The sequence below is a fragment of the Cryptomeria japonica genome, chromosome 11, assembly GCF_030272615.1.
Source record: "Cryptomeria japonica chromosome 11, Sugi_1.0, whole genome shotgun sequence".
Lineage (NCBI taxonomy): Eukaryota > Viridiplantae > Streptophyta > Pinopsida > Cupressales > Cupressaceae > Cryptomeria > Cryptomeria japonica.
This window is the reverse complement of record NC_081415.1, coordinates 429,507,467-429,529,596: the sequence shown is the minus strand read 5'-3', so window position 1 is coordinate 429,529,596 and position 22,130 is coordinate 429,507,467. Positions and strand designations below refer to the sequence as shown.

Sequence of the window (22,130 nt, the reverse complement as noted above, 5' to 3'; positions counted from 1 at the left end):
ACATTACAAAAATGCTAAGTTTTTCACCATTTTAAGCCCTACACTCTCTATAAAATCTAGTGGTTTTTAACTTGCCTAGATTAGCATTTTATAATAATGCTTTTCAAAATAATCATCATAAATTTGGAATAGTATCGGCTAGCTGTTGTATTCACATGATGATGCAGTTTTAAACTCTATTAAGTATTAACTATTTGCATTCAACTCTATTAGAAAATACTTCCCCATCATTTTTGGAGTCATTTGATATATTTTGATATTGTATTTTACATGAAATTTGCATTTTTTAAGAAATTAAGAATTTCGCCAAGTCAAATTTTTGGTCTGCCAAGTCCGAGTATGTGAACTATGGTTATAATCACAATTTAAACAATTAAATTTCAAACCATGATCACCTATAGATGGCAAATAGATATTAGGAAGGGATTGCATTTATTATAAAAACATGGTACATGAGTGCTTGGAGATGACCATATTTTCAACCAAGTGATAAAAATTCAATGCATGCTTACATCTTAAGCCTTATTCTTGTTTCTCTTTCTACTATTACTTCTTTGGATTTGATAAGAAAATTTTCAACCACAAAAAACTGGTAATTTTTTAGTGAATAGAAAATTACAAGCCTATTAGTGTATTTCTTTAGTTCTTTTAGCTTTTCTGAACCACATATCATCGCTATAGGAAAACCAAATGCAATTTATATGATATTCCTGAGAAACCTCTAGAGGAAGTTTTCCATTTGTTAAGGGATGCTTCATGCTTCTAGAAGTCTTCTAGAGGTTTAAAGAACCTTTATCTGAAGCTTCCTAATTTGGAGATGTTTCCATGTGGGTTTCTGAGATATGGACATGTTTTTTATATGGGAGGCAAGTGCTGGGGATCTGGGTACAAGTCCTTGGGTGACTATGGGTGAGTCTTGATATTCATATAAATGCCTAAGATTTATGGTGAGGAAGGCCATGCAGTGGGTGAGATTGATGATTATTTGAACTTTTATTTTCTTTATTGGCTAAAATGGTGTAAATGATTCAATATTCCAGTTTGGTGTCTAGAATCTATTGAGTGTTTTCTTTTACATTTGGCAATGCCTGTTTCATTTGCATTGTTTTAATCAATCATCAAAATTGAGTAGGAACGAATCTAGTAGTGGCATATGTCAAAAATAAGATACTACTTTTGTTTCTGGAACATTGAAACATTCTGAGGATTTGTTTTACCTTTTGGATGCATGGCACCCTCAGGCGTGTTCACAGAACTTATTCAACATATGGAAGTCAAAGGAGTTCAGGTATTTATGGTTTTGCTATGATTAGAAATGACTAATTTTAAATGGAGTGAAACACTCATTTTTAAATACAAGGCTATTTTTTTAAGGGTAAATAATTTTTCGGTTAACAAGAAACAAAAAATGCTCTAGCTCTCAGAATAAAACCATAAAGCACAAGAAGCAATGAGAAAGAGGACCAGGTGTATCTAACTAACTGGTATACAGGCAAATCAGACTCATATAGAAGAGGCTATGTGGTTGTATTAATTTAAGTCAGTTTTAGGCTCAATGGATGTATTTTCATGTTGATGATGCTAGCCTTGTTTACTTAAATGACCAAATGAAAGCAGCCGATGTATCTTCCATCACATTCTGAAGAGTGTTATGTAATTCTCTATGATAAATCACGAAGGTCTGGGTTTGGATGATTTTTCTATTCTCAACCCAAAAATAATATGAGCCTGATGTACAAGTTCTTATTTTTCCCGTTTTTCTGACTGAACAAGGTGCACTGTATGTGTAATTGTAGTATTGGTGCTAGATTTCTCTTACATGCACCAAGATGACTAATTATCTTTTAAGAAGTTGTAGCATGAGACCAGCCTTTTTTTATTGGGTGTTCTATTTTGACTTAAGATTATATGGTCTTAGGTTTGTCTGGGTCAGCTTTTTAATAAACAGCCACTACTAAATATTTGGAATTATAATGCTGCCAACCAAATCTATGAGATCCTCTTGCCTTCCTTGTAGTTTAAAAGTGAAACATTTCTTTTCTATATAGAAACTTGAGAACAATGACAATTTGAATACAATAAAAATATTATCGGTGCTTGGATCCATTCCAATAAGGATGATTGGTGATGTGTTTTTTATGACACCTCGAACACAGAATAAAATACTGAGTATTCTATCCTCTCTTGAACAAGGAAACCTCAAATGCTAAACGTCGTGATCAAATAACGCAACCCCAAGGTTTACAATGTGAACAATTGACTTTAATGATGGCAGATGGATAGACATCAGTGTATAGATGTGATATGCTGGTAACACAAAGGGACTTACATTTTGCTGGAACGTGGAAACTAACTGATTGGCTTGAAAAGAAAAGACAAAAGAGATAAGGTTAGAAAAATCTAATCTAAACCTAAGGACAATGATGATAATAGATGATGCTTTGATAGATGGATTCCATAATCAAGCCTTGCTTTGCCATGAGGAAACAACTACACAAAACTGATACAATCTCCAAAGAGAACGAAGGATTTTCATATTGTAACATTCATTAAATACCCAAGATTGGCAATATCCAAATGAATATCCACAATCGAACTAGTGCTAAATCAGGTTCAAACTAACCATACACTGCAATTTGCAATCGACAAATTCCAAATGGTATGAATCGGAATTCCATCAAATATCATCACATTTCTCCATTACAATCAATGAACTTCAACTAATTTTGAGAAGTAACAAGAAACCATGCAAAATGTAGAAACACAACACAAAGATTCACCATAGCTTCAATGGCAGTAATGTATAGATTTCAACATAATCTTGGCAACAATCTCTAGCTTCCTCCTCCTACTTTGCTTGCTAACTACTTCGAACTATTCTCTGATTATTATGTTATTAACCTTTTACAAATGAGAAGACTAAGCCTTATATAGAGCCCCTGATTTGTAATGTCCCCTACCTGATTAACATAATTATTCTATTTCAATATACTAAAATTGATTAAAAGACTAATCATGAAGCTAGTCATTGATATTCTTCAATTTATTAGTTATTAACAAGTGCTTATTTATTTTCCTCATTAGATGATTAATTTCATTATTCATAGTTCTTAATATAGATATCAAACCCTGCTACTACTTCAGGTTTGAGGGAGAAGGGTCTATGTATGTTACCAAAGCGCTTAGAGACCAAATACAATAGGTTCCCTCAAAGTTTACAGATCCAAGCCCTTACCTATCTTGGGTCTATACCCTCAAGGCTTATGGGTCGCTGTTCCCCACCCTATCTTGGGACTTAACCTATTGCTTGGATTTAGACTGCCCCTCTTTGGAACATCTCATCCCCATCTTCTTAAATACTGACAGTAATAAGATGATTTAGACTATAAGTATACTAACTTCTCATGTATTATGAATATATATAAAATTAAGTATGACTGTCATACATATTGCAGTCTAAATTAATATTACTATTAAATTTTGCATAAGAACATTATCACAGTCTAAATTAATATTACTATTAAATTTTGCATAAGAACATTATCAGGCTTCATATATTAAGCATACATATTAAGCACTACCCCATGCATACCACCAAGAACAAGGATGTTACTGCCTGCAACTTAATAACAGTTCTGATGTCATTTGATCCATGGTGATGTCACTAGATGCTTTTGATTCCTTTCCTTTATATCTCTCAATGTGAGGGAGAGGTCACACCTCTTCATCATGTATGTCCTTTGGCAAGAGACACACCCTTTCACCATTAGCACCCTTTGAAAGAGTGCAACTCTTCTTTCTTTCTGCCCTTTGAAAGGTACACAACCTTCCAAAATCAGATCTGCACTTCTTATTTAAATCAGATGTGCACTTCTCATTTTCCAAATTGTCCCCCTCTCAAATGAGGTTCTCTTCTCCCTTTTATATCTCATATTTGAGGTAGTCACAACTTTTCATTTTATGTCTTTTGACTATTCATTAACTTAATTAAATCTTAATTATATTTTTTATATTTTAATTTAACTTTTTTAATATTTTAATTTTATTATTTATTATTTATTATTAAATTCTATTTCAAAGTGAGGACATCACAGTCCGCCCCACTCAAGATTGCTTGTCCTCAAGCAATGATCATGGAGCGTTCAAAATGTTTCCCAATATGAAACACACATGGAATAAACATGCTGGAAACATATCAGGCATGAACCAAACACGAATCATACACATGGATATTTGCAAACAGGAAGCATACATGTGAATACACGTATTGTCAAATTTCTTCTTATTGACGAGAATGATTCATTGATTCATCTTTACCCTGCAGGATGGCAGGATCATAGCTCTGATACCATTTGTAATGTCCCCTACCCGATTAACATAATTATTCTATTTCAATATACTAAAATTGATTAAAAGACTAATCATGAAGCTAGTCATTGATATTCTTCAATTTATTAGTTATTAACAAGTGCTTATTTATTTTCCTCATTAGATGATTAATCTCATTATTCATAGTTCTTAATATAGATATCAAACCCTGCTACTACTTCAGGTTTGAGGGAGAAGGGTCTATGTATGTTACCAAAGTGCTTAGAGACCAAATACAATAGGTTCCCTCAAAGTTTACAGATCCAAGCCCTTACCTATCTTGGGTCTATACCCTCAAGGCTTATGGGTCGCTGTTCCCCACCCTATCTTGGGACTTAACCTATTGCTTGGATTTAGACTGCCCCTCTTTGGAACATCTCATCCCCATCTTCTTAAATACTGACAGTAATAAGATGATTTAGACTATAAGTATACTAACTTCTCATGTATTATGAATATATATAAAATTAAGGATGACTGTCAGGAAGATCTCATCCCCATCTTCTTAAATACTGACAGTAATAAGATGATTTAGACTATAAGTATACTAACTTCTCATGTATTATGGATATATATAAAATTAAGTATGACTGTCATACATATTGCAGTCTAAATTAATATTACTATTAAATTTTGCATAAGAACATTATCACAGTCTAAATTAATATTACTATTAAATTTTGCATAAGAACATTATCAGGCTTCATATATTAAGCATACATATTAAGTACTTCCCCATGCATACCACCAAGAACAAGGATGTTACTGCCTGCAACTTAATAACAGTTCTGATGTCATTTGATCCATGGTGATGTCACTAGATGCTTTTGATTCCTTCCCTTTATATCTCTCAATGTGAGGGAGAGGTCACACCTCTTCATCATGTATGTCCTTTGGCAAGAGACACACCCTTTCACCATTAGCACCCTTTGAAAGAGTGCAACTCTTCTTTCTTTCTGCCCTTTGAAAGGGACACAACCTTCCAAAATCAGATCTACACTTCTTATTTAAATCAGATGTGCACTTCTCATTTTCCAAATTGTCCCCCTCTCAAATGGGGTTCTCTTCTCCCTTTTATATCTCATATTTGAGGGAGTCACAACTTTTCATTTTATGTCTTTTGACTATTCATTAACTTAATTAAATCTTAATTATATTTAATTATATTTTTTATATTTTAATTTAACTTTTTTAATATTTTAATTTTATTATTTATTATTTATTATTAAATTCTATTTCAAAGTGAAGACATCACATGATTACAAATGAATGGCCCAGATTGATTACAAATCAATGACCAAGATAATTCAAGACAAACCCCCATTAGGGTTAGTTACAACTAACACCTCATTGACCAATGAGAAAATCACAATATTTTGGACACATGTCCTTCTTTGAACATAGACCAATGAGAAATGAGGTTGGGTATATTGAATTTAGCGCCCTTCACATGTATAGTTGTTGATGGGTCAGGTTCATTGAACTTGGACATGTCAACGTGGCATCACTTGATTGGTTGAGGTGAATAGGTGCCACATCAGCATAGATATCTCGTGATACTCAACATTATCGAACCTCCTGACGAATTGTGATAGTTCATATTCCCAAATTGCATCATTTTGATGATCAAGTTTCTAACTTTGCTTAACTCTTCTGAAACCATCATTCCTCCTTGATCACTTTTCACTTTCCATCTTCACATTTGGGAATTCTTCTTCATGTGATGTTTTGCATTTCATTCTCGTGTTTGGGAGTTTTCCTTCTTTGTGATGCATTTCCATCTTCAACTCCAAGATCTTGAACTACTTCCCTCAACAAGTTGTGAAATCCTTCTTTTTATCTTCATTCACATGGTTGAGTTCCTTCATCCCTTGGGTTGTTGTGAAATACATTCCCTTGAGTCGCCTCGATGAATTGTGAATCTTGATGTTGTAAATGTTGTCCTCTTCAAGTTGTATCTTTATCTTCTTTCGAACTTGAACCTTGATTTCTCTTCCATGTTGTGAAATCCCTCATTCCATGATCCATACACCATTGCTTGCATCAGACCTGAAAAAAGACAAAGAGAACATTTAAATCTTGATTATGAATGAAACCCTAAGTAAGGAAAATACAAGACAATGCTTAAAGTTCGCTTCATAACACCCTTCAAAATCTGGAAACGACAATTAGGAGTTTTGAAATGTTGATGTTTCAGATCCGGAAATGATTTTTTTTTGAATTTGGAAATGCACCATTCAATTCTGGAAAAGTGCTTTTAAACCATTGCATTTAACCTTGATCCACCATGTTAATGTCCCCTAATCAGGTTCGCATCCCTTGCTGCTGCAACTCTCCTCTTTCAGGTCTAAAAACTGCTCAATTTGGTGCAAAAATCATGCTCAGATCTGCATGTAGATAGCTTGTATTTCTTCATGAATCATCTCCCATTCGCTTCTGATCTGATTGCTCCCTCTCTTTGCCTTTTCAATGCATAGTTTGAAATCTGATTCCCTTGCAGAAATCACACTTATTCTGCTGATGAATTCGCTTTTGTTGCTGTTAAATAGCCTTTGATCTACTTGAAACTTGCACTTTGTATTCTGCTCTGTTGAGAATTGTTATGAATCGATTTGATTTGGAGAGATGAGTCCTTTTCCTCTTTGTTTATATGCGCTCCAAGGGTGATTGCGTTTATGCAACAAGGGAGGTCGGCCAATTTCTATACCCGATTTGCAACTTTATTTCACCCTTTCTACATGCTTTGGAGGTGTTTAAAGTTTAAACTCTTAAATTGAAGTCGGCCCTCACTTATATTTTGCACTTCATTTCCAACTTTTAATTGTCTCTCCCTCAGGCCGGCCAGCATAATTTCATTGCTTTAAGGCATATAAATATGGGTAACTTCTTTCCCTTGAAAACGCAATTCAAACCTAGACATTTGTTTGTTCAACTCAGCTCCTTTAAGTCTGATGCAAACTTTAGGTCTGATCCTAATTCGCTTTAGGATGATTTGAAATGAAATTTAGATCTCACATTTATAGCATTCCCATGATTGAAATTAACCTTCTTTGATCTAGCTGACCTAGACATTGGTGTTTTAAAATTTTGAAATTTGAATTGTTTCAAGTAAACCGACTTGAAAAGAACAATTTTGTTTTTATTTTTTAAAGTTTTAATTATACAAAATGGTGAGCGCTAAAGCATGCAATCCTTGGACAATAGGGCACTAAAACAAGGTTGTCCCGATTATAGGTCCCATGAGACCTATAGTTCTGGATTATAGGACCTATGGGTCCTATAGTTCCAAACTAGAGGATGCAATCAATATGAAGTCAAGGATTAGTTTTGGACTTGTGAGACCAATCAATAGGTAATCAAGGAATTTCCAAGCGCTTGTGAAGGGTGATCAAGGAATGTTGAGCGGCAATTCCATATTGACAAGCACAAATGTATTAGAGTAATTAACTAATTATTTAATGGTCATTTAGTTTATTTAGTCGTCTTTAGTTTTCTTAGATAGTTTGTAATTTAGTTCTCAATTGATTGTTTCATTTAGAAACATTGTATTGTAAATTGCCTATATGTATTTGCTTTGCTTCATTAGTTCAACATCAATCAATTTACGATTTCATGGTATCAAAGCCGGTTAGTTTTTTGGCTAATTTTTTGAGCAATAAAATTCCTGTTTGATCCTAAATAAATTTTCTTTTTTCTTGATTTAAAAAAAAGAAAAACAAAAAATTGTGTTTTGGCATTTTCGAGGGTTTTTTCCTCTTGTGAAAATCGTAAATCACAAGGGTTTGAAAATCATTTCTTTAAAATGTGGGCTTTTTTTCTTTTGAAAAATGTGGTCTTGTTGAGAATTGTGTGACGCGATTTTTCCTAGTTATTGTGTTTTTGAAAATTGCATTTTCATGGGTTTTCAGTGCCTGTTATGCTTAAAGATTCGTGGGTTTTTAGTGAGAAAGATCGCACATTTTCTCTGGGAATTCGTGGCGCTGGTTTCTACAATAGAAACACGGTTTTTCCTTTCAAAGATCATGATGGGGTGTGGTATTTTTGGTGTGCGACAATTTTAGTCGTTCTTTTGTAGACAAATTTTAGATTTTTCTTTGCGATCTAGGACATTTTTTTGTTGAATTCATCTAGGGTTTTTGGTGACGGGTTTTGGCATCGTTTTTTTTGCATGATTTGGCATTGGGTTTCAAGGTTGTTCGTGGGTTTACAACAAAAATTCTTTTTTCCTCACGCCCTAGGGTTTCAGCTTTTCAATATTTGTGGGTAGGGTTTTTAAAACCCGTGGATTATTTTGGCTCTTTATTCTACATGTGCCTTTTTTTTTTGTTTGTTTCTAATGAGCACCTCGAGATTTGTGCCTTGGGATTTGTACCTTTTTTTTCGTGCATCGAAAAGTGGGAGGGATGGATCGTTGACCAACATCATGTTGGAGAATAATCAGTGATTCAATGGCAAAAATTAGAACATGTGGAAATAGCACATTCTCACAATATTTGAATACCAATGTCTAGACCAAGTTGTTTTCGGTATGACTCCTCGTCCAATGGTGGTGGGAAAAGATCAAGTTAAGTACAATGAGCGCAATCGGGAAGCAGTTATGCTCATCAAATTGTCAGTCATTGACGACATGCTCCCACAAGTGGCATTTGACAAGTTAGCTTTGGAGATATGGACGCATCTGAAAGATCGCCATGAGACATAAAACAAGAGCCAAGCGTTCTTTTTGCAGGATATGTTGTTTTCAATAATGATGGACAATAAAATGTCTGTAGGAGCATCTTACAAAAATCAAGGATATACGCGATCAGTTGGAAGCTATTGGTCGCAAGATGGAGGAAGAAGACATGGTGGTGATCATTCTCAAGAGTTTAGCATGCTCATATGAACATTTTATTGATACGCTCAACATTACATCCACGAATGTTGACCTCAAGTTTCCTGAACTGTGCAACAAACTTCTGCTGCAAGATAGGTGGAAACAACAGTTTGGGACTAGCAGTGAGTCATTATTTGCATAACAGGCCTTTACCTGCCAAAGCCAAGGACAATGGCAAAGGTAAAGGCAAGTTCTTTCAGCCAAAAGGACACAACAAACTTGAGAGCAGCTCCAAGAAGGTTATCACATGTCACTACTGTGGTAAGCTTGCCCACATGAAGAAGAAGTGCCGCAAATGGTTGGCTGACGAGCATCCAACCACGGAGTGTCTCAGCAGAAAGCCCATGTTGCAAAGCACAATGAGCAGAAGGAGTCTGCTTTTTATGCTTTTATGGCCAAAAGAGTAGTAGACTAGGATAAATTCCCTTCCTGGTACATTGATTATGGAGCTTCTCGGCATTTCACACACATAAGAGATTGGTTCATGGAGTACAAGGCTTGCTCCAATTTAGTGATCTTTGGAGGAGGTGAAAAGTATACAATTGTCGACAAGGGCAACATTCAAATAACATCTGAAGGGAGGAATCTTGTATTCCTCAACATATACAAGTTCTGGGCATGGAGCTAAATTTACTTTTTGTTAGTCAAATGATGCAACATTGTTCGAAGTTGTATGTCATCTTTAGTGCACACAAGCACCACATTATTGATAAGGAGTCCAAAAAGACAATTGCTATTGGCCTCGAAGATCATGGATTGTAGAAGTTGATTGATACTGGAGAGTCTCAGGAGGTTGCAATGGCTACGAAGAGTTCTTCCATAAGCACTCTTTGGCATCAACAGTATGGGCACCTCAACATATCATATCTCTCACAGTTGGCTCAGGAGAATTTGGTAGAAGGCTTACCTAAGATTCATCAGCAGACACATGGTGTGTGTAGAGCTTGCTAAGCAAGGAAGCAACATTGAACTCCATTTTTTGATGGACAAGCTTGGAGAGTATCCAAAGTATTACAGCTGGTTCATGCAGATGTTTGTGGACCAATGAATACGGCATCAGTCACTGGTGCTAGGTATTTTCTTTTGTTTTTCGATGATTTTAGTAGAAAAATGTGGGTGTTTTTTCTCAAAGAAAAATCAGATGTCTTTAATGAATTTCAGAAGTTTAAGGCATTAGTTGAAAAAGAGTCAGGTCATTAGATTGTAACTCTTAGGTTCAAATAATGGGGGTGAATTCTGCTCCACTAAATTCACAAACTTCTGTGCTAAACACGACATCAAGTGTTAGTTCACCACACCCTATACCCCTCAGCAAGATGGTGTTGTTGAGTAGAGGAACCAGACCATAACAAAGATGGCTCGGTGTATGATTGAAAATAAGAATGTGCCTAAGAAATTTTGGGCTGAAGCAATCTACATTACAGTATACCGTTTGAATTGGTCTCCCAAACAGGCCGTTGAGAAGATGAATCCCAAAGAAGCTTGGTCAGCTAGGAAACCAAAAATCAGCCACCTTAGGGTTTTCGGTTTGACTGCATATACTTAAATTCTTGATACAAAGAGAACAATGCTGGATTCAAAGAGTCAAAAGTTGATGCTTGCAGGGTACAATGACAATCATAAGGCCTATCGGTTGATTGATGTGGACATTGACTGTCTCACATTTAATGGAGATGTGGTTTTCAATGAAGATAGTGGGCCCTTTTAGCTCACTTCTCCCATCCAGCATCCTGAAGATCAACCTCTACAGAAAATGGATATAGGTGTTAGGCTTCCATTAGCTTCACGTGGAGGGAGCGATTCTGATCATATCGAACTTGGAGCTGTGGAATCACCTAGACATGATATTGCACCACCAGAGCTCCCTCAGGAAAACCTCGATCCACATCCAGATGATTTTATTCTAGGTAGCCCAAGTCATGTTGCTACACTTGATTTGGAAGTAGACGGTTGTACTCTCCATCCTAAGTGGCGGGGAAAGCTTATTGGTGATGTTAGAGATGATGAGTTTGTTGAGGGTGGATAGCCCCAAACTTTTTCAGAGGCAAAAGGAATACTTGAATGGGAAAAGGCTATGGAAGCTATACATCACAGTCTTCTGAAGAATAACACTTGGGTCCTGTTGTGACCTTTTTCACACATCACCCCATTGCAAATGGGGACCCTCTCTTTTTCGTGCTTTCTAGGGTTTTTGTTAGTATCATGTGACCTTTCGCTCCAATTTTGCCAAGTCTTGCTTAGTTTCGAACATTTTAGGTCCTAAGATTGGAAGTTAGTTTTTGCAAACCCAGTGATTCTGGAGTCAAGACACCTTCAAAGCGCTTAGAGAGGCCAAAGGACGAAGATCGCAATCGATCTGGATGAATTTGGACAACTTTCTATTTTTAGAAAGTTTGCTTTTTTGTTTTTTCCTATTTTTTAGGAAGTTTCGTTTTTGGCATTTCTGGCCCAATCCCCGGTATGGCTATTTTTAGAAAGTTTTCTTTCTATTTTTAGAAAGTCTACTTTTTCGCTTTTTCGGAATGGGGACTTAGGGTTTGCACTGTTGCCATTGACCTGCCTCGACTGGGATCCGAAAATTCCAAGTCTTGACCCAAAAAGCCAAAACCGTACATTTTAGGGGGCGTGATGCCTCAGATGATCCACCTAGGCATGGATTTCAAATTTCAAGTTAATCCGGTTAAATTTGATTAAGCTGTGAAATTTTGAAATTTTCTCAGAAATTCTTCTAAGTCTGGCTAACGAAGGTTTTAAAGTATGATTGCAGGTTCAAATGATGTCATGATGCGGGAGGCCACGAAGAGAGGACCCTCCTAAAGTCCGCCATATGTGAAGACCCTCTAAAGTCCGCCTTGAGCCTTGTATGTGGGAGGCCATGTGGGAGCACCTTCAAAACTCCGCCATTGTCTTGGAGAAGCCTTGGGAGCCTTGCTTAAAGTCCGCCCTAGGGGATGTTGCTTGAAGTCCGTCCTAGGAGGTGTCTCTAAACTCCGCCATACCATGTGGGAACCTAGTCAAAACTCCGCCCTACCTTAGCACTTTGGTTGCCAACACTTCAAAAGTCCGCCTTGAGCCTTATATGAAGGAATGCCCTCCAAGGTTTGCCATGTGGGAGCCTTGTCAAAACTCCGCCATGTATAGGTTAAGTTTGGAAGCCCATGAGGAGAGGTCTTAGAAGTCTGCCATGAAGGGGTATAGCCTAAAGCCCGCCATGTAGAGGAGTCTCCAAAGTCCGCCATAGGTCAAGAAGACTAAGGAGAGGAAGCCCAAAACTCCGCCCTCCTTGGTGCCACCTCTAAAGTCCGCCCTACCCTAGCAAAATGATGGTGATCTCAGGAAAGTCCGCCCATGTTGGAGAAGTCTTCAAACTCTGCCCAAGATGCTAAGTCATGGAAGAAAAGCCATATGAAAAGTCCGCCCTAAGCCTTCAAGTCTTGATGAAGGGTTATCCAGAAGTCTGCCTTGGCAAGCAACAAGGTAGGAAAGTCACCAAAAGTCCGCCTTGGCTAAGAGAGGCATCTAAGTCCGCTATGCATGATGAAGGAGGTACCTTCAAAACTCCACCTTCCAAGCAACTAGAGGGCTCACCAAAGTCCGCTCTAGGAAAGACCTTCAAAAGTCCGCCTAGGCCATGTAAAGGCCTTCTTAAAAACTCTGCCATACCTTGGAGAAGTAAAGAAAGTCCGCCAAAATTCGAAGAAGATGAAGACAACCCATTAAAAGTCCACCTACACATGAAAAGTCAAACGAAATCAACATGATGTCACAAAACTCCTCCAAGATTTCAAACTCAAAGACCAAAATGGAAAGTTTCCAAATGGAATGTTTGAGGATTAGTAGATATTTTCGAACCTAAATCCAAAAATAGAAAGTTTTCGAAAGAGAATATTGGAAGATTAGTAAATACTTCAACTTATAAACCAAATTGGAAACTCTGGAAGATATTTTCTTCAAACTTGAAAACATGACAACACTTTCCAGAAAGAGTGAAGATGAAATTAGAAGTATGAGTTGGAAGATTTTAAGGGTTTCCAATTGAAGAGTTAATTTTATTTACAAATACTTCACTTCAAACTTCATTTCTAATTTTATTTACAAATACTTCACTTCAAACTTCATTTCTACACCAACAAGTTCGAAGTTACCAAGGAAAGCTTAGTAAATTATTTCAGTTCGAAGATCATCTGGAGAAAGTTTTTGACATTTCTGGAAGTTGGATAAGCTTTTTGACCAAAGTTTCGCAGATTTTTGGAGAAAGGCAACCAGTACGAGGAAGGATTATTCAACCTTGACTGAATTTTCTGAGTGTTCTTGAGAGAATTTCCAGCCCTACTTCTACCCATTCGAAGGTGAAACCAAATGTAATGCCCCGCCAGGAAACCCCGAAGGGATAAGCCAAAACACAAGAATAGAGTGCAATAATTTTTTTTTTAAAAGTTACACCACATTTAGATACAACAAGATATCAAAGATTCAGATTACATAGCGGAAGACATCAACTAACACCTAAAGAGTTTCCCAATGAGATTACTTAAATTTCACAATTCACTTAACTCACACAATTAATCCAATAAGCTAACTATCTTATAACGAGAGCATTCTTAACTAAGGATAATTTCTTTCAGAAGATGGAAATATAAATCACAAGCAAAGATTCATCCATTAAGATCTATTCATAATTTTCATTCAAGCTTTTCACTAAAATACAAGCCATTCATCTAATATTCTAACACACTAGAATTTCATCATAAACATATGAGATCTTTTCAAGCGTACTTAATTTCCTTAACAACAACTGAATATATTCCATTACTCTAAGTTACATTCTTTCATATTCCAATTTATTGCATTTTAAAGGACGATTGCATACATGCATCTACGATAAATCTCATCTAAACCACTTATGCATTCGATCAAAATGGCATTCAAGAAAGAACTGCATATAAGCATTTAAAGTTAATTCCATTTATCCACTTATCCATTCTAACATAAGCTAATCATACATGATAAAGCTGAATAAAGGAAACATAAGAGAATAACATCACATAACACCATAATGATCTCGGAGTTCACCCCTAAAGGCTACATCTCCAGGTCTGCTCAACTGCAAGACCCCTCTGATAATTAATAAAGTTAAGAATACATGAGGTTACACCATTACAATCCGGCCATCAAGGCGAAACATAATCAATATACAAACGACCACATCGGTCAATAAATACATAAACGATCCCTGAAAAGAAAAGGATCCAGCTGAACATAATCAAAGCTAATACAAAGGTCCATTGGAGCATCCACAAAACTAAGTCATCATCACCCAAGGTCTAACATGAAACCCGATACTCACAAGGGCATAGACAAAAGGACGACCCACAAACGTGCTCCTAACAGGACAAAACGACAACACACTAGCGAACGTAGGGACAAGTGTCATCACACAACCTGGTATGGTTACCATGGCAAGTCTTCATAGGTTCCGGCCCCATACACTGGGTTACCCTGGCAACCTAATCCAAACCTCTGGCCCATCCAAGCCTTATGTGGACCCACACATCCTCTCGTGAAGACAAGGATGATAGTTTGCCATTTCAGGCCTTCTCACAGCATGTCGAGTCTGTGTTAGCACTCGTCCCATGTGTGAGGCACATTTATCTTACTTAGAGATTACATTCTAATCTACTGATAGGTTATCACTTATTAGACTCACTTTTGATGGGTTACCCAGCAGCCACTTTGGGCGTGGCCCCCAATCGAAAGCCACTTTCCCATACGACACTAGACTAAACTCGGACGAACTCAAAAACCAAGGAATACACATGGTCAGACGAATGGAGTTCAAGAAGGAGGGAACAACCATCTGGTCAAACACGAATCATCATTCGACACCCACACAAAGGATATGACCAAATACAACACTACCACAAAACAACAGTCAACTCGGAACAGAGGACTGAAACAGGTACCCCAAGTCAATCCATACGACAGGGACCTATCAAACAAAGCACGACTTGCCATTACATAAGCAAAAGCGAATACAGAAATTAAACTCGCAAAGGCAATAATCGGAAAAGACAATATTTTCTCATATTGATTTAAGCATAACAGTTGATCCAATTCTCTGATTGCTCTAAGTTTTCAAAATGCATTGGCGGAAAGTCACCGTTACCAGGTGAGTACAATACCACAATTTGCAATAGTACCATTGTCTATTTCTCAAACAGAGGAAAAATATAAATGAACCATTCATTTTACTAAATGAGAATATCAGTAACTAACAATTTTCCCAAATGATACTTAATTAAATTTCCAAAAGCACATCGTTTAAATTCATAATGTCCAAGGGTTAAATATTCATTTCTAACATTTCCAGATGGCCTATATCATTAAAATCTTCAAACAATATATATTCTTGAATAAAGTATGCTTTATCTCGAAAATTTTTCCAATATAACAATATTTCATCTTCCCAAAATATACACAATTAGTATTAAATCTTGCATGATAACCTAATCAAATATTCATTAGCATATATACATTTATCCCCGTTGATAAATATATATTAATATTAATTAAAAATTGATTAATCACTTATGTAAAAAAAAGGGACTTTTAAACTAATAAGTTTATTTATTAATTTTTTTTTTTAACAACAAAAAAAAAAATAATAAAAAAAATACAATTTAAAAAGGGAGGGGGGGGGGTTTCCACGTGGACCCCACGTGGTTCCCATGGGAAAGCACACGCAGCCCCCAAAGGGGAAGCGCTGCTTCCCAAGGGAGCACGCAGCTCTCCCCAAAGGGAGCGCTGCTGTTCCCAAAGGAAAGCACGCAACTTCCCTTGGGGTGCGCTGCTATCCCAATGGGATACGCAGCTCCCCAATATAATATACATTTTTTTTTTTATAATAATTTTCTTTTTTTTAAAATTTTTTAAAAGGTCACTGTTAAAAAAAAACAACAGTTCCAGCCAGTCTCAGCAGAGACTAAAAAAAATAAAAATTTCTATTTTATTCTCCATTTGCAATTCCAAAGGAAACCTAGATACTCTTAAACCAATAGCATATTTGCCAAATATGATCTATTAACTTCCATATATTCAACCACAAACAGATATCTCTGATTTAAAGCATGAAGTTGAAGGTATTCATATGGAACTTAATTTTTTTATTTTATTTTTAAAACAACACAGAAATTTCCAGAATATGAGAGGTTTTCAAAATTGAAAGGATAATTCTTTTGGGCATAAGAAAGCTCATTTTTCATGCAAGGATGCAAACAATAAACCAATACCAACTAATTCCACAATGATTCATAACCTTGAGGCAATCAATGGAGAAATTAAAACCAAATAGCTTGAAGAACATCCAATGCCCATTTTTTTTTTAAATTTAAACAATAACTAACTGATAACCAGAATCCTACCTCAGTAAGCATTCCTGGAAAGGATCTGATGAAGAGCCCCAACCTGCAGCTCAAGAAATCCTTCTCCTTCCAAAACCCCCAAATTTCATCCCAAAAATATTTTTCCAACAAAACATTTTTCCAAAAAAATCCCTCCTCCAAAATTTCCAAAAGTCTAGGTTATAAGGAAGAGTTGACCAAAATTTCATTTTTGGAATTAAAATTTTTATTTAAAAATAATTCCCAAAAATTACTATTTTCCAACTATATCAACAAATTAAATTGCTTTTCCCATTTAAAATTGATTTTCTCAATTAATTCAATTTAACCTTTCTAATTTAAAAAGCCAACAAAATACAATTAAATCTATTGCAATTAAATACAAAACTTTCTTTTTCAACAACATATACAAAATGCATTTAATATTCAAAATCAACCATTTAATTGAACTTACTCCCAATTTAAGACGAGCAATCCAATATCAACGATAATCGCATAACGAAATCCCGATTAATTTAGTCCATTAATCTTTAATGCACAAACACATATTTAATCAAATTAAATACTAAGGACTAATTAATCAATTTAACCATACACACCAAGCACGCAAACCAAGAAAGTCAACCAGACAGACGACTCGCAAACCCAAACAAAAAGGGAATATCGATGACGACTGACGATGCTCACTTGAGCACGACTATGGTCAACTAGGGTCTTACGACCACCTAATCCAACTCTAAGGATTAAAGAGGTACACTCAAACCTGCAAATCCAGGTGAAGACGAACCTCGCACTCATGCGGTGTTGTACCTGAAATCACCTGCAACCAAGAGTCATACATGCATACATATATAAACTTAATGAAAGCGTTAGCCCGATATTAATACCACGAAATAGGAACACTGAACAACTTGCATACAACTAGTGTGAAAACCACATCAACAGCTATGCATTAAATCAAACATCTGACTATAACATTATATTAAGATAAACTGACCAAGATTAAACCGAGATTAGAAATTGATTAGGGCAGGGGTACTACACCAAATCCATGATGCAGATTTATGGATTTTTCTGAATATTTTCTAGAATTTGAGAAATATTTCTTCGAAATTTTGGGAAAGAAAATCTTTTTTTTTGGTTAACTTTGAAATTTTTTGAAACTTTTAATACTTGGTGGTAACCACAACCAGCCTTAAGATGGAAGGTTTTTGAGGTGAAAATTCAATTTTTATGGCTAAGTATGAGAATGAAAATGGAAAATTTTCCAACACTTAGCCATTTCATGGCCCCGTTATTTTTTTCGAAATTTTTGCAAAATATTTTCTAACTTAAAATTTCATTTTTTCGTCTGCAGGTCCTAGACACTATGAAGTTCTAGGTGGACAAAGATGCCCCTCCTGAGTCAAGGATGACCTCAAAATGGAAGAATATTGGCGACACCAACCTTGGACACACCAACCTTGTGCCCACCATTACGGCACAAAAGATGATGAGGAATGGCTTTGTACATGCTGCAGGTTTTCTCCCCACCATGTAGTGCACTGAGTTAGTAGTTGAGTGTGCACGACACTACAACCCCAACAACAAGGACATTGTCGCACTAGATGGAAGAGTGTTGGCGAATGTCAACGAGGAGGCCATTAGGGAGGCTTTCAGAATCCCGAAATATCACAACATAGTATATGTCACTAAGGACGAGGCTGATGGCATGTATCAGAACCACTTGGAGGAATACGATGCCATCGTTAATCATTCTTGGCTGGACAAGCCAAGGAAGGGAGCCTCCAAACTTCGAAGGGAGCCTCCAAACTTCAAAGGAAGAGCCTAGTAAGGGCATACTTCAAAGAGGACATTGGGGATATGATCGTGCTGCTGAACAAAATAATGGGGAACCCTCAGGGTGCTCCATTTGAACCCTGGATGTATTATTTCATTAACGAAATAATAAATGGGGTAAAAATGATAAACTGGGCTCAGATGATAAGTGACGATCTAGATACCCAGCTGAGGAACCTTGAAGCAAATAAAACCTTCTTCATGAGTTCATACCTATTCTACTCTTTAGCAAGGACTTACAGATACAGGGGCCTCACTTGCAGAGGGGAAGTAGGGACCAAAGAAAACCAATTTCTAGTCTACGACTGCTATCCTCAGCTTCACATGGAGGAGAAATTTCATTTCAAGAGAGTGAATGATACCTTTCTCATGTACATCACTCGGACACTTCAGGGTGGAATGCACCAGAGACTCTCTCGAGAATCCATGGACTTCATCAGTAGGTTTGGATATTGGTATATTCAGGTACCGAAATTCACTTACATCAGGATTCAAGGATTCATAGGATCTCCTTACAAACTCCCCCCCTACCCTACCAATCGAGTGATGTTGCTCGAAGTTGTAAGGCAATTAGAAGGGTATATGGCAATTCAAAGAGATAAGCAGAAAAAGGCAGGAACCTCTTCTCTCACAATCGGGAATGGGCTGGAGACATGCCCATCATGACAAGTTGCTGCAACGGCTGAGAAGGAATTGGCTTGGTATCCCTTCTACCAATACAAGGCAAGAAAGAACTTCGACCCGTTCCACAACATAAGAAGAGTCGAAGGGATGGCCTTTGAACATAGAATAGATCTGGAAGATTATTGGGCTAACGCAGCCGATAGCTTCGAGATCAGGAAAAGATTCTGGTCAAGGATTCCTTTAAGCATGGTAAGGGCGACAAAAGTATTCAAAGTTGCTGACCAGGTGAAGGATAGCCTTGAGCTTCAACAACCAGGTTTCGATAAGGTGAAGGATGAACCATTGGCATTGAAGATTGGACAGAAGGGGAGAAGTCAGATCTGGCGGACCTCATGAGGACGGTGGTTGAGTATTCCAAATGGTGGACCTCAGAAAGGACGAAACCATTGAAGGCTAAAGGTGTCACCTTGACCTATGATTTGATGGGAGTAGATGACTCCCTACCTTCCAACCCGTGTGCCTCTGCAAGCAACGCTCGGAATCCGGAAAGTGTCGGATCCTGAAAGAGGAAGGAACTAGTTGGAAGCCCGGGGAAGGCCGTTGGGAAGAAGATTGTAGGAGAAAGACGAGAGTCTAGTGGAGGTCAGTCCATTCTAAGTGCTGCATCCGCCGTACCTGATCAGATGCCATTGAAGAGTAGGGGATGGAGGTGTATATGGCTGATGAGGGAGCAAGAGTGCATTCTCCTTCAGTCGAAGAAGTAGTGGAAACATTTGTCCAAATTCCAAGTAGAAGGCAGGATGTAGCTGTAGAAGTTGAAACGCCTAATCCACCATTAGTCTTTTTGGATGGTATAAATACTGAACCAGAGAAGGCAGATGACGGGTTTGATCAGAATGCCATTGAGCAATCGACTGTCCCTGATTGGCTAAGAGAGAAGGTAAGGGCAAAGGTCCCCAAGGCAGCCCATTCCGAAGAAATCACCGCAGCCTTTCTGGAGAAGGTGAATGAGCCAGTCGTGATCAAACCACCCAAGCCAGCTAGGAAGTTTTCCTTGATCCAGAGAGACAATGCAGGCTTCAGGACAGTCCAGATAGTGGTACCCAAGGAAGGGAAAACTAGAGGCAATGTTACCCCTGATGATTACAAGATCACTACCATAGAACTAGGTAAGCCTACCCAGGATGAAGAGGTCCAGTACTTCGATGATTCTTGTGACGCCCTCAAGACTAGTTTAGCCCAAGAAAAAGAACAGAGGAGGAAGGTTGAAGAAGAAAACCAACAGTGGAAGAAATATGTTCTTCACCTTACCAGGCCACTCAACCGCGAGATCCCCATCACCCCTCTAGAGCCTCTTCAATAGGAATCAATGAAGGAATATGAGGACATGAAGGGTACATTTGCGCAGGCCAAGGAATGGATTTCAGATGTTTCAGTGCGAGTTGATACAACGATAGAAAATCTAGTGTCAGCTCATGAATCTGCTACTTCATTGATCAGCCGTATCCAGGACTTGGCCATAAATTGGGAAGATATCGGTGAGATTCAAGATGAGATACTTCCACATATAAGAATAATCCGAGGCTTGTCAAAGAGAAGTTTGGTGGATACATGCGTCATCCAAGCTGGGGACAGGTACGATTTCAGTACCTGGTATTATGCACTAGTCACTCGGATCGAGGTTTTGAAAAGATCCGAGGCTAAGTGCTGTGAGACAAAGGAGAGCATTGGAGAAATTTTGAGTAAGGTGTTCCATGTAGCATCCAAAATCTGGAAAAAGGAGAGTATAAGGGAGTAGCACTTGCAGGCAGAAAACCTGAGGGCTAGGATCCAATCCAGCTTCTTCAGGGACTCCAGAATGGTTGACAAGGGTGATCTGTCAAAGATTGCGAACTTTCTCTTCATCGATGAGAATTTTCTGGCTCAAGCAGTCGAGTGGGAGAGCATCCTCGCCACGTGTACTGATGATGTGGACATCATCGATTTCCAGATTAGCAGTTTGCCAAGTGTCACTCTGGAAGAAGTTAGGCTAATCGTGTCCAGATACGTTGAATCTACCAAAGAGGAAACTGGACATTCTCCTCAGTGAAATTAGCAGCTGTGCTACATGTCCTCTTCTTACTCATTCCAATTGGTAGAGTTTTAGGAAACCCTAATTAGGGTTTGTAACTTGCAATCTGGGCCCTTGATCACTGTTTGATCTCGGCCGTTTATTTATTTTTGAAAAAACTATATAAGGCTACCTCCTCTCATTTGGCGAGTGTGAGGTTTTTGATGTATTGTTGCGAAAGGTCATTTTCAGATAATATATTGCATGTGCGTTGCTTTGTAATCCCTATTGTTTGAATGATTTGCATGGTTTCAAAATTCCTCAACACTTAGTTAAAATTAATATAGATTTGCTTTCATTGTTGTTAATTTGAATGAAGGATTTTGATAAGTGTCAATCAATGGTGTATCTCCGCTCATACTTTTGGTGTATAGATGATTTCCATTTCACCGTGTAAAGTTAGTCTGAGCCCATCCTCTGTGTATCCCAACATCTCGACCATAAGCACAACCCATTGAAGATTGCACCAGCTTTGTGTAGTTGTCCCTAGTGTGGCGAAGCGAAGTTTGGTTTCTTGAGAGCATCCAGTTGACACCGTCTCCAGAGTTCGTGGGATTAGATTAGCCCTCCTAAACCCTATCCTTTTCTTCTTTCTTTTGATCGTCTAAATTCCTAGAAAATCCCCCCCCAAAAAAGAGAAGAGCCTAAAATTGCCAAATCCATCTAAGTCTAGCAGTTCAAGATACTTGCCAAACGTAAGTCCCCCTTGAAATTTTCAGCATATACTACCCAAGAAGCTATTCCACGAAAGTCGCTTGTTCGCACATATAGACCTTGGAATCCGTAGTGATTTTTCAGGAGGATAGAATACCTTCGGGTATCCTATTCTAATGTTTGGTAGATGATAAAACAGACACCAACAGGTCCTATTAGATCTTCCACCTGGGAAGAAATCCATTGGTTGCTAATGGGT

General features: G+C 37.6%; 1 protein-coding gene across 2 annotated transcripts in view; it reads left to right on the top strand.

Moving 5' to 3' along the window:
* LOC131073659 (ubiquitin carboxyl-terminal hydrolase 2) overlaps nucleotides 1-22,130 on the top strand; it is an 80,153-nt gene that overhangs the window by 15,919 nt on the left and 42,104 nt on the right. For both annotated transcript variants that reach the window (XM_058010160.2, XM_058010159.2), the window contains exon 3: nucleotides 1,242-1,288. In XM_058010160.2, the coding sequence (XP_057866143.1) occupies nucleotides 1,242-1,288 (47 nt within the window). The remainder of the gene's footprint in view (nucleotides 1-1,241; nucleotides 1,289-22,130) is intronic.